General features: G+C 38.0%; 1 protein-coding gene across 1 annotated transcript in view; it reads right to left on the bottom strand.

Annotated features, from left to right (window-relative positions):
- Positions 1-14,248: 14,248 nt before the first annotated feature.
- The window catches only part of LOC149832736 (plant UBX domain-containing protein 7-like), a 44,332-nt gene continuing 41,714 nt past the window's right edge, over positions 14,249-16,866 (bottom strand). The window contains exons 9-10 of the mRNA XM_090012567.1: positions 14,846-15,135; positions 14,249-14,647 (exon numbers count right to left, since the gene is read on the bottom strand). Of these exons, the coding sequence (XP_089868693.1) occupies positions 14,483-14,647; positions 14,846-15,135 (455 nt within the window). The 3' untranslated portion in view covers positions 14,249-14,482. The remainder of the gene's footprint in view (positions 14,648-14,845; positions 15,136-16,866) is intronic.

The raw sequence follows: 16,866 nt of genomic DNA, 5'->3' as shown, positions 1-16,866 counted from the left end.
AAGTTTTCTTCTTAACTCCAGATCAAATCGTTTGCACTTAACAAATACTTATATTACCGAACCATATACGCATGTATAGAACTTAGTGTTACATATTAAGTATACTTACTCGATGTATGGGTCGATTGTTGAGCAATTAAAAAGAATATAGATTTGTGTTACGTCTTGCTCTCAATCTTCCAAGAGTCTTGACCGACAACTGTCAAATACATACCCAAGTGGTTGAAATATCGATAATTTGTCAGCTACAGTAAATTATTCTTCATCATCATTACGAGGTGGGCATGTGTAACGTGTTGGAATGTGAGGTTCAAAGTACATAGATGAGAAATTTAAAATTTCTTCTAAAGTGTACGCCTCACAAATGGAGCCATCTACTTTTGCTTTATTCTGAACCTTTTTTTTTAGATTAAACATGCATCTGTCAACAATATATATCTCAGATTAGAATAAATTTTTCAATAGCATTGAAGAGAAAAATATAAAAAAACATATACCTTTCAAATGGGTACATCTACCGATATTGCACAGGACCATCAACCCTTAGTTCATATGGCAAATGTATGATCACATGTTCCATAACATCGAAAAATGCTGGCAAAAATATCTTCTTTAGCTGACAAATAGTAGTGACGACAGAATCCTCAAGATTCTTTACCTCAGATACTACGACTTGTGATGCGCACAATGTTCTAAAAAATCTACTCAACTCGAATAATACCCTCCATATAGGTTTGTCTAACATATCATGGAATGCTAGGGGTATCAACTGTTGCATAATGACATGACAATCATGACTCTTCAACCTATATAATTGTCCATCGTCTATCTTTATAGCCCGATCAATGTTAGAGAAATATCCATCTGAAAATCTCAATTGTCTCAACCATTGACATACCTGCTTTACTTGATCTGGTCCAAGCATGTATCTTGCCTTTGGTTTCAGTACTTTGCCATTGTACTCGTTGAGTTCTAACTCTGGTCTTTTATATATTACTTTTAAATCTATACGAGCTTTCAGATTATCCTTCATTTTTCCTTTCACATTCATTATCGTATTGAACACATTATCAAACACATTTTTCTCCACATGCATCACACCCAAATTATGTCATATCAATAAGGGCGACCAATATGGTAGTTTCCAAAATATAGATTTCTTTGTCCAATTGTGATCATTCACAAATCCAAAGAAGGGCGTCGGGCTACGGGCATCTATCATTCTATATGAAAAGTATCACAATCTTCTTAAAATCTCTATGCCAGACAACTTTGTGGGTGAACCTTCCATTTCAGTTGTGCCTGCTCGAAACACATTCCTTTGTCGTCAGAATGGATGGTCGTTGGGTAGAAATCGATGATGACAATCAAACCAACACAGCTTCCTTTCATGCGTCAATCTAAAAGATTTTGTATCCTCCATGCAGTACGGATATGTCAACCTCTCATGTGTGCTTCAACCAGATAACATACCATATGCAGAGAAGTCACTAATTATCCATAGAACAACAGCCTTCATATTGAAGTTTTGTTTTTTGTGGGCATCGTACGTGAGAACACCATCATCCCACAATATTTTCAGTTCATTAATCAATGGCCTTAAATATACATCAAGATTTTGGCCCGGAGAAGTCAGACCAGGGATCAATAGAGACAAGAAAAGATTTTGATGCTTCATACACAAGTTTGAAGGAAGGTTGTATAGGGTGACAAATACCGGACAACACAAGTATGGGGTTGATCTACCCCCAAATGAATTAAATACATATGTATATAAACCTAGCATAACATTTCTCACTTTCATTGCAAAGTTCTGATGAGTACGATCAAAGTGCCTCCAAGCTTCCGCGTCAATAGGATGTGTGATATTGTCTTCATCATGTCAAACTTTATTTGCATGTCATATCATTTGTTTAGCTGTCCTCGAAGACATATACAGTCGTTGCAATCTAGGGGTGAGAGGGAAGTAGCAGAGTGACTTGTATGACACTTCTTTTGACCTTGTGCTACCATTTTCCCTTGTTTTTGGCTTGAACTGAGGATGTCCACATGACAGACATGATCTACTATTTTCTTGATCTTTGAAATATAACATGCACTGATTTAGACAAGCATCTATCTTTTGATACCCCATACCTAGAGCGTTGACCACAACCTTCGCACGATAGAAATTTTGTGACAATTTCTCATCTTTGGGCAACATACTCTTCAGAATAGAGCACAAACGGTCAAAACATGATTGACTCAAATTATACTCTGACTTCAAATTCAGTAGTTGAAGAACTGCATACAAGATAGTGTGACTCTCGCAACCATTCCACAATGTCTCATCAGCATCTCTAAGTAAGTTATAAAATCTACTAGCTGCATCGTTTGTTGCTTCTTCTTCTACCCCAATTGGTGCATCACCATGTCCCAAAGTAGAACCCATTTCTGGTCCTGCGATATCAAATATCAAATTCATATATAGATTATCGTGCACCACATCTACCCGTGCATCAAAATTATTCTAAATTTCTTCACCATGAAGCGTCTAATTCTTATAACCACTAACAAAACCCTTCTTGTACAGGTGATGTCTAACGCCATGAGGTTCTACAAATCAATTGTTCTTACACATCGTGCAGAGGCATCTGATCTGACCGATGGGATCTACTGTACTGACACTTGCTATTGTGAATTCAATAAAACGGTCAACACCATCCATATATTCATGCGACACTTCATTATCAACTATCCTACGGTACATTCATTCACGGTTTGCAGTCATTTTGCCCTATAATGTTACAGATATTATCATCACCAGTTAAAAGAGAATCTTAATAATGCTATGATGAAAAAAATATCTAATTTATCTATTAATTCTTGTTTGGTGATTGTTTGTGAGCAATTTTTTGTTTCAAATAAGGCATAAATTTGCTTTCCCTCTATACCACAAACATGCTTAACATAAAATGCAATTCCATGAACTATTATGCATGCATTAATAATTTAATATTTTCATGTGTAACACCATCACATTATATTTATATACATCATGAGGATATTTAGAAATATGAAATCACATTCCATAAAACGATACATTCATTTGAAGCATGTTTTCATGATACAATTTCACATGAAAGGCATAATCAAATGGAAAATAACTTCATGCAAGCATGGATACAGACACATCAAATATCGCAATACATTCAAATCATTCATATCAAACATGTACCTGCAACAAACACACTCCAATATCCGGCTAACTACTATCAGGCATAGCATGGAATCCATACTCTAAAAATAAGAACACTTCTATTTTCATACATTAAAATCATGCTCAGGATGATCTCCAAACTTCATCAAAGTAGTACTAGATATCCATAACTAAGTGAGTGTGTGAACAAAAAAGTGTTTCATCCAAGAACTTAAATAATATGTGATTCGCTTGCATCACTTACTCACCACGGGTATTTTTCCGATTTGAATTGCTTTTGCCTTTGCATTTTTTTATTTCTTTTTGCATTGCATTTTTAGACGCATGCGATGCTTAGCACCAAGCATCACGTAATTAGCTCAACAACGTACCTACAAAGCACAAATATACAAAACAATACAGGAAGGAGGCTCGACCCCTCCCTGGCGAAAAAGAAAACATAGAGGGGTCAGAGTCTCTCCCTCACATCCCGTAAGACAGGGAGGGGGCTCGGCCCCTCCTCGACGAAAAAAAAGGGAGGGGCTTGGCCACTCTCTCTCATTTCATAAGATAGGGAGGAGGCACAACCCCTCTCTAGCAAAAAAAAATAACAGGGAGGGGGCTCGACCCTTCCCTAGCAAAAAAAACACGGGAGGGTGCCGAGCCACTCCCTCGCATCCCTTAAGACAGGGAGGGGGCTCGACCCTTCCCTGACAAAAAAAAAACAAGGGAGGGGGTCGAGCCCCTCCCGCGCATCCCGTAAGACAGGGAGATAGGGAGGAGGCTCGACCCCTCCCTGGCGAAAAAAAAAGGGACGAGCTGAGCCCCTCCAGAGTAACTCGTAAGATAGGGAGATAGGGAGGGGGCTCGACCCCTCCCCGACAAAAAAATCATAGGGAGGGGGTAGAGCCCCTCCCTCACATTCTGTAAGACAGGGAGGCTCGGCCCCTCCCTGGCGAAAAATGAAACGGCCGACAATGCAATGAAAAGAGAGAGGGGAGTCGGGGTTACCTGAGCCGAAGGGGGAGGTGTCGCTGGGGGAAAGAGGTCGTCGGTCGAGGGTGCCTCCTGGAGAGCGAGGTCAGAGTGGGACGACGACGGGAAGATCGTCGGTGCAGTCGCCAGCGGCTCTAGTCATCGGTGGTCGCTGAGGAAACAAGAGGAGACACGAAGAGGGGGGGGGGTCGTCGGGGTGTCTGCCAGACATAGGGAGGAGGAGGTGGCCGGGGCGGTCGCTGGAGGGCGGGAGGTGGTCGGGCGGTCGTCAAAAAAAGGTAGGTGGTCGGGGCGAGCAACACAGATGAGAGGGAGAGAGAGAAAACATAGTTAATTTCGTGCCCTAGATGGGCATTTTACATCAAAAATTAGTGACGAATTCGTGACAGAACAATTCCATCGCCAACACTGACAATACTTAGCGACAAATTCGTGACAGAAATATTTTGTCGCAAACATCGTCGCTAATCAGCGATGGAGTAGCGACGAGAAAAAACCGTCGCTATTTCATCGCTAAGGTGCGACATAGTTTGTGATGGATGTAATTTTGTCGCTACTTAGCGATGGATTTGGCAATGGAATTGTTCCATCGCAAATCCTGCAACTAAATCAAATTTTAGGGATGGCTCATTTTCTCTCGCTAATCTGTTGCAAAATTGCGATGAATTATTTCTGTCGCAAATTTCCATTGCTAATTGACATTTTTCTTGTAGTGATGATATGAGGCATACTGAGTCAGACAAGTTTGCTTGCACCTGATCATTCAAAATAAATAGATCCAGGCAGGCACTAATGTTAAGCTAGTATATGTGAGATATTTACAATAGCATTTGTATATATAAAAGGAAAGGAAAAACAAAAAGATCTAAAATCTATAACCAACTTGTTCCTTCTCTAAAGGATCGAGTTTTTTTAGACTTTTATCAATTATTTAGTAAGAAACATGTTTTAGATTCTAAATTTTCAATCTTTAGATGTGTTTTTTAAAATGCTTTGTATTGTAAAATTTTAAATGCATCATGAGCCACCTATTTATCACGTTTTGAAAAACATGTCTAGATGTCAAAGAATCTTCATGTAAAGCATATTTCTTATTAAATAAATTACAAAAAATAAATATATATGGTCTGGTTGATGAAAAACTCAATCATTGGAAAAAAGCTTCCCAATTATCATTGATTCTAGATTTTAGACTTCTTTTAATAGGATGGTATATATGTATACATGTAAACCTGCAAAATATATATATATATATATTGGTTTGAAACAATAAGAACTATTCGATCTAAAGATCTGATGATTGAGCGCTTCCATTCTAATCCTAACCCACTTATATTTTTCTTTTTTCTCTTCTTTTTCCTTTTCCCTCTCACCGCCTCCTTCACCTATACACATCTCTATCCACCAGTCGCCATCCTACTAGACAACCTCCCACTGCCGCCCTGTCGAACGACCTCCCGTTGCTATGCCCTTTGTTGGTTTGAACAACCTCCCATTTTCTCTCTCTCTCCACCGCCCATCGCTCCACCGAACAACCTCCCACCGCCCCTCTTTTCCGTGGGACGACCTCCCACTACCCCTCTTCTCTCTCTCTTTCAGCATCGTCGAATGGTGGACGACCTCTTCGCCGCTCGGTCGAACGGCCTTCCACCATGGTGGTCCTTTGATGTGAGTGTGTGAGAGAGAAGATGAGTGGGTTAGGATTATACAAGAATCGTCCAATCCAAAGATCAGGCTACTCCTTGGTTCACACCAGCAAACCTTTTGTTGGTTTATATATTCTACTTTAATATCAAACTAGTTATGTTTAACATGAGATTAATTCAACTTTTATTAAAATGACTAACATACTCTTGAAAAAATAATATTTTTTAAAATGCATTGTTACTTTTTTGAGCATTAGTATTTTGAACACGAAGGAATTGAAAAGTCAACACCTTTTCCAAAAACATAATTTTAAGAAGCTATCAAAGTTATCTTTTTTTCTTTAAAAAGTAACATTGCATTTTAAAAAAATAACATTATTTTAAGAGTGTTTTAATCATTTTTAGAAAATTGAATTCATCTAATGATAAACACAACTAGTTTATTGTTAGATAAACTCATATATATATATATATACACACACACATGTGTGTGTGTGTGAGAGAGAGAGAGAGAACTGAACATATTAGACCCACTATTCTCGTTTTGCCCATTAAGCCTCATAGTTTGAAGTGTTTTATGATAGATCTGAACCATTAGATGTGTTTAACATGCTCAATTTAATGGAAATCGACTCTTAAATCATGTTTTTTCGGCAAAAAATGATTTTATGAGCCAAGAAAAACGGATGCCTTCATAGCCATGGATTTTGGATCACTGAAAAACCCTGCATGCATTCAGGGTGATCCAAAAGTCCCACTAAACAAAACCTATAGATGACATCTATGGTGTTAGATGTGAGAAAAATCACAAAAAAATATGAATTTCAGCGCATTTATCTCTCCCTCTCTAATATATATATATATATATATATATATATATATATATATATATATATATATATATATATATATATATATATATATATATATATATATATATATATATATATATATATATATATATAATGAAAATTTATTAATGAAAAACCCTCTCAAACTTACCCAATGGATGTTTTATTCAAATTTTGATATTTTTTTCAAAATTTTGATTATACAGATGTGATCTATATGCTTGTTTTTATAGGAATCAGTTCTTGGAGCATCTTATTCACTCCTACAATGTGACCAAGACATTTTTTAACTCAATTTCTAGTAAATCAATCATGCTGAACACATCTGTACGGTCTGAATTTTGAAAAACAACACCAAATTTTTTCATTGGGCAGGTTTGAGACTGTTTCATTGAGGGAGGTTTTCATTCTTTTATATATATATATATATATATATATATATATATATATATATATAGAGAGAGAGAGAGAGAGAGAGAGAGAGATAGGGACCCGATTCTTTTAGAGCATATGTTTTAGAAACCCAAAAAACAAATGAAACTCAAATTTTTAAAACTTGGGTAAAGACTTTTTGTTTTGGAGAAATATCTAAAGCATTAACATTATTTTTAGAAAACAACAATTTAAAAGTTCTTTTGTATATGTATTTAATTTACCCGGTCTTGGGTTTGAATCGAGCTGTGTCTTCTACTCAAATATGGGAGTAATTATACCTTGACATGGTTTTCAAGAAATCTCTCTTATATATATACACACAAGAACTGAACATATTAGGCCCCATTTCTCGTTCTGCCCCATATATAAGTTTTAATTGATATATGATCGATTTGAACCGTTAGATGTGTTTAACATGCTCGAATTAGTAGACGTAGACTTTTGGATCATGTTTTTTCGACAAAAAACATGTTTTTTTGAGCTGGAAAAAACTGGTACCTTCATAGCCATTGATTTTGGATCACCGGGAAAACCTGTATACAAGTCAGATTCCGGCGATCCAAAAGCCAGTCCCACTAAACAAAACCTATACATCATATCTACGGTGTTAGATATGAGAAAAAAATACTTAAAACTATGATTTTTGAAGGAGCCTAACTAGACCCAACGAAAAAAGAGGCCTAAGAAACGCATTACTCTCTCTCTCTCTCTCTATATATATATATATATATATATATATAAGTTTTGCTACACTCTTGGTTTCCAAACTTACGAGCTTAAAACTCTTTTTTTTTTTACAGACCTGACCCTTCAACGAGCTTAAAACTCTTTTTTTTTTTACAGACCTGACCCTTCAACGAGCTTAAAACTCTTTTTTTTTTTTACAGACCTGACCCTTCAGGTGTAATCTCTATGTTTGGCCCAGTAGAAATCATGTTTTTTCGACGTCTATGTTGGTTTTTTGGATGGTTAAAAAATCAATGGCTCATGATGTACCGAACTTTTAACTCTCAAAAAATCATATTTTTACATGATAAAAACATAATCTAAAAGTCAATTCCTATTACTTTAACCATACTGAACACTTTTATAATCAAAAGGACATCTCTTGTATGTGAACTCAATTAATCTATAACCATTTCATCACTTGTCCTTTTTTAATACTGCGCAATTTTCATCACGTGTTTATTGTTTAACGAATTTTTGCAGAGAGAGAGAGTGAGAGAGACCTTGGTTTGGCATTTAGTCTAGGAAAAAACTATTGAAGACGTTGCCAAGTAACGGATGTAGGGGTGGCAAAATCTGACCCCACCGGCCAACCCACTTCTTAGCCGGGTTAGGGTTGGACTTAAACGGGTTCATGTCATAAACCGGTCGACCTGCCTAACCTGTTTATTAAACGGGTCGTGTTCATGTTAGGGGTATGCCAACCCGCCAACCCGTTTGACCCATTTAATAAATGGGTTAGGCGGGTGGGTCAACCGGTTTACATGAACCTGTCAAACCACAACCCGTTTATATATATATATATATATATATATATATATATATATATATATATATATATATATATATATATATATATATATATATATATATATATATATATATATATATATATTAACTTATCTAACCCTAACTCCTGTTTGACCAATAGTCCAAACCAAACCAAATCGTAAACAAAAATCTCTATGTTATCGGGTCGACCCGTTTAATAAACGGGTTGCCGTGTCGTGTAATTATGTCGTGTCGATCCAACCCGTTTATTAAACGGGTTAACCATGTCGGGTTACCCGTTTAATAAATGGGTCATGTTCATGTTTGCCACATCCGACCCGTTTAATAAATGGGTCGTGTTCATATTGAGGTATTCTGACCCGACCCGATTGCCACCCCTAAACGGATGAGCCCAATCGCAAGCATCATGACCATGGTCCCATCCCACGCTACTGAAATCCAATAAATAAATAAGAATATAAGATTTGGGATTTGAGATCCAATTTCTGGTGGGGGTTGTTTTCCAACAAGCCAACAATCAAAGGTAGCTGTTTTTGTTGACCATGGCACGCCGCAAGCAAAAAAATGCGTTCACACACACCTAAGTTTGATATACCTATCAATGCGGAAGAGCGGGCTGCAGATGGGTCCAGGTCTTGGGTCCAGCTACTAGTAGGCCTTATCCACATCCAGGCATGCTTTATGGGCCTGGTCCTGACCTAACAAAGGACCCACACACACACACATATATACACTAGAATATGTTTAACTGAATATATGTGAATCAAAGTATGAACTAAGCATTTTCAATGTTTTTTTCATAAATTTGATTCCGCAGATATGTTCGACATAATCTTTTTGCTAGGAATCGACTGTTAGATCATGTTCTTTTAACAAGCAAGCACTATTTTTGGATGCTTGAATGTTTACGAAAATTTTAAGATGCTGATTTTTAAGCCTTAAAACATTTTGCTTATACATTGTAATTGGATGGTCCAAGAGACTCTCCTTATAAAACCAAACGTGTAAAAAAAAACATGAAAATCTTGGTTTGCAGTGGGGTTCACATATTTCCAGTTAACAAATTCAATAACATGTCTAAAAAGATCATATTGAATCTGTTTTTTTTTTGTTACGTGTAATCGGATTTGAATATCCATTGATTCGATAGCAAAAAATAAACTGTATCCGCACCTCATTATATTCAAATGTGGTTTCAGCTTACTAAATAAAGTCAGATTCAGTCCAATATTCGATTAAAATCCAATCCACCATTCTTGTAATACCACGAAGCAGAATAGCAGAATTAAAGAAATATTCACTCCTTTCTTTTTGCCTTTATTTTGTTGAGTTGGTAGCTGGCTTATCAAGATTTAATTTTCTCCCAATAATTCAGGCGGTTGAATGATGCTTACAATCTGATTAGGGCTGTCAAGGTTTGGGCTTTTGATCCATCTCTATATATATCGATTTGCACATAAAAGACCAGATCTTAAACCGGTCTTGGGTTGTGACAAGGCCTCGTTTGTAAACACCAAAATCATGTCTAGGATGGAAACGACTTCAGGATCATGTTTAACTTACCAATTTTAAGGTCTCGAAAAGCACCCATCTATTTGTAACCAAAAGATAGATGTATAGGGCCCGATGTTCTTAGTGTATGTGTGTAAAAATCCAATGTACTGGATTGTATGAAACAACACCCTACAGTGTATGATATGATATTGTTTATGTTTCTTCTGTGAAGAGCATGGCCTGAAGCTTTTATATAAGCAACTTGTATTCCCTAGCTCTATTTGCTTGTGGACTCAGCCCGACTACCAAGGTCCAGGGAAAAACTTGGTCTTGCTTGAGTTGGTACTAAGCGACTGGCTTTCAATGTTTACTCAAAGACTGATATATAGACCCAACTTGGCCCGAGCCAATTCCGCATTCAGGGAGGTGACCTTGCCTAGATGAGCTTTCATGCTTAGACTGACTACGTGACTTGACCCACAACATAAACCTGCACCCCCTTTTTGATTTATGGATCTGAACGGCGACCACCTAGTCCAACCTTGAGTTTATTATTTTCTTTTTTAAATGATGAGAAACCCACCAGGATCGAGCCCTTAATTGGCCACCCCATAGTGATAAATCCCAAGTGTCCCGGACTCACATGCTGCTCCCTTCCTACTGCGGGTTTGATCCCCGGGAGAATCCAACTTCTGACGTCCAGAGTCATTGGACATCCCAACGCTCACCCTAACCAAATGAGCAACTCCGCATTGGCTTTGACTCTAAACTTGAGGTTGAATCAATAAGCTTGCTCTGCTGGTCCACGGGTGTGTCCGAAGCTTTAAGAGGTGAGCCACATAAGGCAGGATGGTCGTGGGGCCCCACCCCAGGTTTTGTTCACTTCAGAGAGGGTTCTCGTCATAAAAAAAAAAATCAATAAGTTTGACCCATCCTTTTGAAAAAAAGGAAGGGTGTGTGTGTATGGAACCAAGGCAGGATCTGTTGCCATAACATGGCACACTCTGAAGTGTACCGCTGCACCTAATGCCCTCCATCTTTGGCTGACAGTCTGTCAGTTATGGGGGGCCCAAATCAGATGGAGGGCAGCCAGATGCAGAGGCACACTCAAAGTGTGCCATGTGATGGCACCTGATGGTGGCTCCATGGAACCTCCCTCTTAATCGAAGGGGGCACGCAATACATGGCATCCAGTGGTTGGGGTCGAACACATTATATGTGTTCTATAATGTATTGGGTCCCAATCTGACCAACTTATGTCATACTTCATAGGCAAAAATTATTGGAGAACGAATTAAGCCATTAAAGAGCATCTCGAGCCACTCAATCTTTGGATTTGCTCCTTCAGAATGAATCAGATTTGGATCAGTATTTTAGGTCAAACAAAATTGAACTTCGGATTAAAACCTGATTCAATGTTTGCACGCATTTTGGATTCATATTCGGATATGGCATGATCTGCCTCGTATCTGATCCATTTTCACCTCTAAAGCCAAGCTCAAAGTGAATGGATCGGCTCGGTTGGAGGAAAGTCCACCATCATAAAACTAAATTTTATTTTGGAGTTACGAGAAAGAAACGAAAACATTTGTAAAGATTTTTTTTGGAGAAATTCCATTTAAGGGCATCATTTACCCTTAATTTTAAAAATGGGTCTCATGTTTCTGGGTTTCCTCATATCGGCCACAGGTTTCTTTTAAACTACCAAACAGAGACCTCTGGTTAGCATCCGTCACGTTGGAAAATGTGATCTTTTTTTTAGTTTTTCATATTGTTTTTTGAAGTTGAAAAAATATTTATTTATCCTCATCAGAAGAAGGGAACGGAGATTTAACATCAGTAGGTAGATAATGAAAAGGACAAGTCTCTGTTCGGCAGTTTTCATACCTGGAAATTCAGGCTCCTTTTTGGGAAAAGGGGCAAAAGGTTCGTCGCCCCTAAGCAGGGCTGGGAAATAAGCCAAGCCGCTCCGTTTGCCATGAACCCGTTCGTGTTAGGCTTTAGGCTTGGTTAACCAAAAACGAGCCGAGCACGAAACGGTGCTAGGCTTGGTTCAGCTAGTGTAAGCTCATAAAAATAGAAGTTATAGAATTTTAGTGCAATAACATTCACAAAAGATAGCTTTGTCTCAGCTGACTCAAGCTCGGCTTGTCTAGTTTTGAAAATGAGCTGGCTGAGCTAAATGCTAAACAAGCCCAGCCTGAACAAGATGGGCTCGAGTCGTTCAGCTTGTTTACCAGCCCTACCCCTAAGTGAACCAAAATTTTTCACAACCTTAAGTTTATTTTTCAAATCTCACTTTATAACATGCAAACATTTCAGTCTTTTTTTTTGTTGAAAAAGATATCTTACCTTTTTTTTATTGAAAGGCAGGCTGGGGTTAAGCAGACAATTACCAGTTATAAAACTATACCATTGGGTTTTGAACACGTGCACTGTAACAAGACAAGCAGACCCCCCCCCCCCCCGTTGGTGGCTTAACTTCGATTATTCCAGTATTTCATCGTTCAAAAAAAATGTAAAAATTAAATAAAATAAGAGGTAAAGATAATGGCAAATTTGCCATTTAGAAAAAGGGCAGAGGTTGTCTGACAGATTGGCAGCAGCCCCGTCAACGCCCAGCAGGCCACGTACCAAAAAAATCTCGATCCTGGTGAATGGGGCCCTTACCTAAACAGCCATAGATCTGTTGAAATCTACGAGAATACCACTCATTCCTGCCCATCAATCTTGCTATTGCACCATGGCCCCGTGGGGACGAAAGTACCCCTTACCGGGAAGAAGCGGGTCGGCCCAGACACAACACGAGGACCCTGTTGACAATCAGCATGGCTCTCTCTCTCTCTCTCTCTCTCTCTCTCTCTCTCTCTCTCTCATGATAATGATCAATAGGAAAATGAATTCCCTGATTACGAGTATGAAAAATAAGTTCTGTACCCATAAAATAGTGAATATTTTCTCCTTACAACTGCTTCACCTTTTCTATTAAATTTAAGCATGTCCCCTACTTCATACACGTGATGGCATACATGAGCCAAACTCAAGAGGAGTCATTGTAATCTAATGATAAAAATAAAATACAAAGCTTTAAAGAGACTTGATTCAGCTCTAGACACTTAAGATCCCTTTTAAAATATATTCTCACCTCGATTCAAGAGATAAATAAATAGACACATCTGATTCTAATGATTGAGGAGGTCAAAGACCAAGAAGTGAGTTATCTACCAAAGCATCTTTATGGTTAAATCTAATTTTTTAGTCATCGTTGAAAAAACAAAAAGAATCACATTCATTTTTTTTTTCATTTTTCCGAGAAGAGAAGATTAGAGAAATCCTATTGATCGTTGCTTTTTTCAGATATCTAAGAAAAGCATGAAAAAAAAGCTTGAATGGTATGATATCTCCATCACCTGATTGATTTTAAGGTAACTTCCTATTTCTTGGTATGTGAAGATCCATTGCAAGGTGCTTCATTTTCCCCATTGATGCTGAACCTAAACTTGTGCCAGAGAAACAACTGTTCATACACTAATATAGAATGTATAGATTCTCGATAAGAGAGGAGCCATGGTGCAGGCCAATGGCCTTTGAAGTAATGTTTGATTGCACGGATCCTTGCTTAGAACAGTCTTGTGTGCTAGGGATGTCCTGAATAAGCTGAGTAGGACTGTTCCTGTGTCCAGCATTTGTCTCAACTGGACAAGTCTACTATTCTTCACGTCCTATGTTTGACTCATTCAACGCAACAACACAGACACAAATAGATATAAATTGTCCAATTGGTGAGGATGGGTTATGTTTCCCAAATTAGGGAATTACAGACGTCCAAATATCTTGTGGCTCCAGTAAGAGAGGGACAAAGATGCTGTCTACGAAGCTGTTATGAGCCAGGAAATCTACACCAGAATCTAGCCAGAGAAATAGTTCTCACCCATTTGGAAGGATTCAAGCTTGGTTAATTTCGAGAACTGATCCAGAATTGGGCCTTGGAAGCCAATAGTAGTGAGATTGAGGAAACGGAGATCAGGTGGAGGTTTGGGTTTGGGGTTGGGTCAGGCACTCGATACAAACCCGAACAACTGACAGCCCTATGAATCCACAAGGGAATTGTCAGAGTACCAGACAAGACTAATTTAATTTAATGGGAGGGCATTGCATCTTTCCGAGTTCGACAAAAAATATTATATACATTAAAAGAGAAAGGAAGACATAATAAAACATTAACTCAGTGATAGATCTATCAGAACGCCACACTGGGTGTGTGGCAAGGGAGTGAACACGAACAGAGAATGGAGAATCACATTCAACCATTTCCCTTTGAATATTGCAATGGAAGGGCCTGAGCAGGAATACTACCAACCTTTTCATTCCCATGTAAGTGAAACCATTGAGTTCGACAGCACCGCTTCCTCAAAGTTTAGATTGCTAGTGTAATCCAGATGCTTCGAGGCCCCTGGTATTGCTTGAATCAAGTGAAATGGTCGTGATTCAGCTTCCTTCAAAATGGAGCAGCAGAAGGACCACAGAAGCTGTTGATGCCATCAGAAACCAGTTAAGATCAGATTTTGGATATTTACAAGAAGCATTGCGAATCAGCATTAACAATTTTTCCAAGTGAAACATTTATAGGACTGGCGAGAAAAGAGGAATTTTGTTCTCAGCAATAAAAGATGTAAAGCTTCTAAAGATAGATCAGAAAGACGCCATGTGACTGAATTGGGATGTACCTGTATTGGATCTGTTAGAAGAAAGTTCCTCCGGTGTCTTTGCCCATCAGGAAAACGGACCAAAATCTTACAAAGCAGGCTGCTGTTGCACTTTGGCTCATCAGGTAGCTCAGGGTACTTAGGCTTTGTGGTCTTGGGAACTTCAGGCTCATGCTCCTTCTCGGGTTTCTTACCATCATCATCACTAGAAAGCAATGCAGGTCGTTTCACATCCTCAAGAGAGGCAGCTAATGCTTTCAAAACTTCATCTTCTTCATTGGGATCATCTGGTAGTGATAAAGCCTCTGAAACTGTGGCAGTGAAACGTGCAGAACATCACTGAACTATCATATATGGCAAAAGAACATGGTTATTTAAGGGATATAACTAGCCACTTGTTTGGTGTCAAAAGTAAAAAAAAATGTGTGAAAAGTGCAATAGCTATTGACAAGGCATAAGGTACAAATGATGAATTATGAAACCTAACAGTTGCCGAAGTTTTAACCACAGATTACTCAGTTATTGCATATCAGAATTTTGTACCCCAATACACAGATTTGAAACTCAATCTAATTCTGTTTTCTACCATGTGACATGCAAAATACAAGCAGCGGTCTTTGAGTAAAAAGACATAAAGACCATGGCTTGAAGATGAGTAACATTAAAGCCACAATTAAAATTATAAGAAAATAAGGTGTCAAGCATACTTAGCAAGAAAAGAAAACAATAAAAACAATTTAGATACAGCAGATAGTAAAAAACAACCACTAATGTTGTTCTTTACCAGTTTTAATTTAAGAATAAAATTCAACAAAGATGATGTTATGACCAACAGCAAAGCCGAACTAACAACTCAGACAATCACAAATAATCATCAAGTTATACTAAGTTTTTAACATGAAATTAGTCACTTGGTAATAGTTATGTAACAAGAATTGAACATAGACTAAGTTAACAGAGACCACACTAAGGTTTAAGATGCAGATGCAGGAGTGCAGTCTATAGACAGGCTACATTTACTGAAAAACAATCCAAGATGATCACTTTCGCCTGAAAGAGGATCACTTTCACCTGAATCTTTATCAAGTGAACCCCTTCAGCAGTTGATTGGAAAACCATATCATCAAAGGACAAATGATCAATCAGGACGGGATCCGAACAACTCAACTATAAATTCAGCCACATCTTTCTTAAGTGAGAAGCCCAAAATGCAGTCTGGCACAGCCAGGTGGGGCAGGCCAAGTCACTCAAGTATGCATAATATGAATCAACCAAATGGACAGCTCAGTCGTTGACCTCAGGAGTCAGGACTGTCCCAATTCCAGGTATGTAATGAACAAGGCAAGAAGATGAATAAATTTATGTGTCACTCGCTCACATGCATGTATGCATTTGTAAGTATGTACTTGCCTGCAATATGTATAGGTGAAAGTGAAACAGTTAGACAAATACAGTTACAAAAAATAAGAAGAATGGAAGACCATATGTATTTACCCATGTACTTTACTACATATGTATAGGTGAAACAGTAAGACAAACACCCTTACAAAAATAAGATGAATGGAAGACCATATGCCAGTCCCAAAAAATCCATTCTGATTAATACCCAATTTAGCACAGTAAAGGAAGTTAAAATCCTTTCAAAAGTAAAAGGAAATTTATATGGATTTAAAGATTTGATAATTTAATGTGCAAACCTCTGGAAGGAAAAATAGATGCAAGTCATACTTTTTGTGCAAACTTCCGGAAGGAAAAATATATGCAAATCATACTTCAATTTCAAGTTTCTAATCATAAAAAGAAAATGGCAAATTACAGATAGTACACTAAAGAAGCAAGATATGGGTACACATCAAAAGTTCAGCCAATCCATTCATATGCACGCATGAGTAGATGTCATTACAGTGTGCATAAATGGTATGCAGATTATGTCAGACAGACACTTAGCATGTGTGTTCCACGTTGACATGACATGACATGAAACCAGAAACAACACAACGCACACCATGATACTTTGCAAAAAAAGTTAAACATCTGCCAGA

Source organism: Nuphar pumila, chromosome 7 (genome assembly GCF_984573655.1).
Source record: "Nuphar pumila chromosome 7, dmNupPumi1.hap1.1, whole genome shotgun sequence".
Lineage (NCBI taxonomy): Eukaryota > Viridiplantae > Streptophyta > Magnoliopsida > Nymphaeales > Nymphaeaceae > Nuphar > Nuphar pumila.
This window is presented reverse-complemented; position numbering and strand designations above follow the sequence as displayed.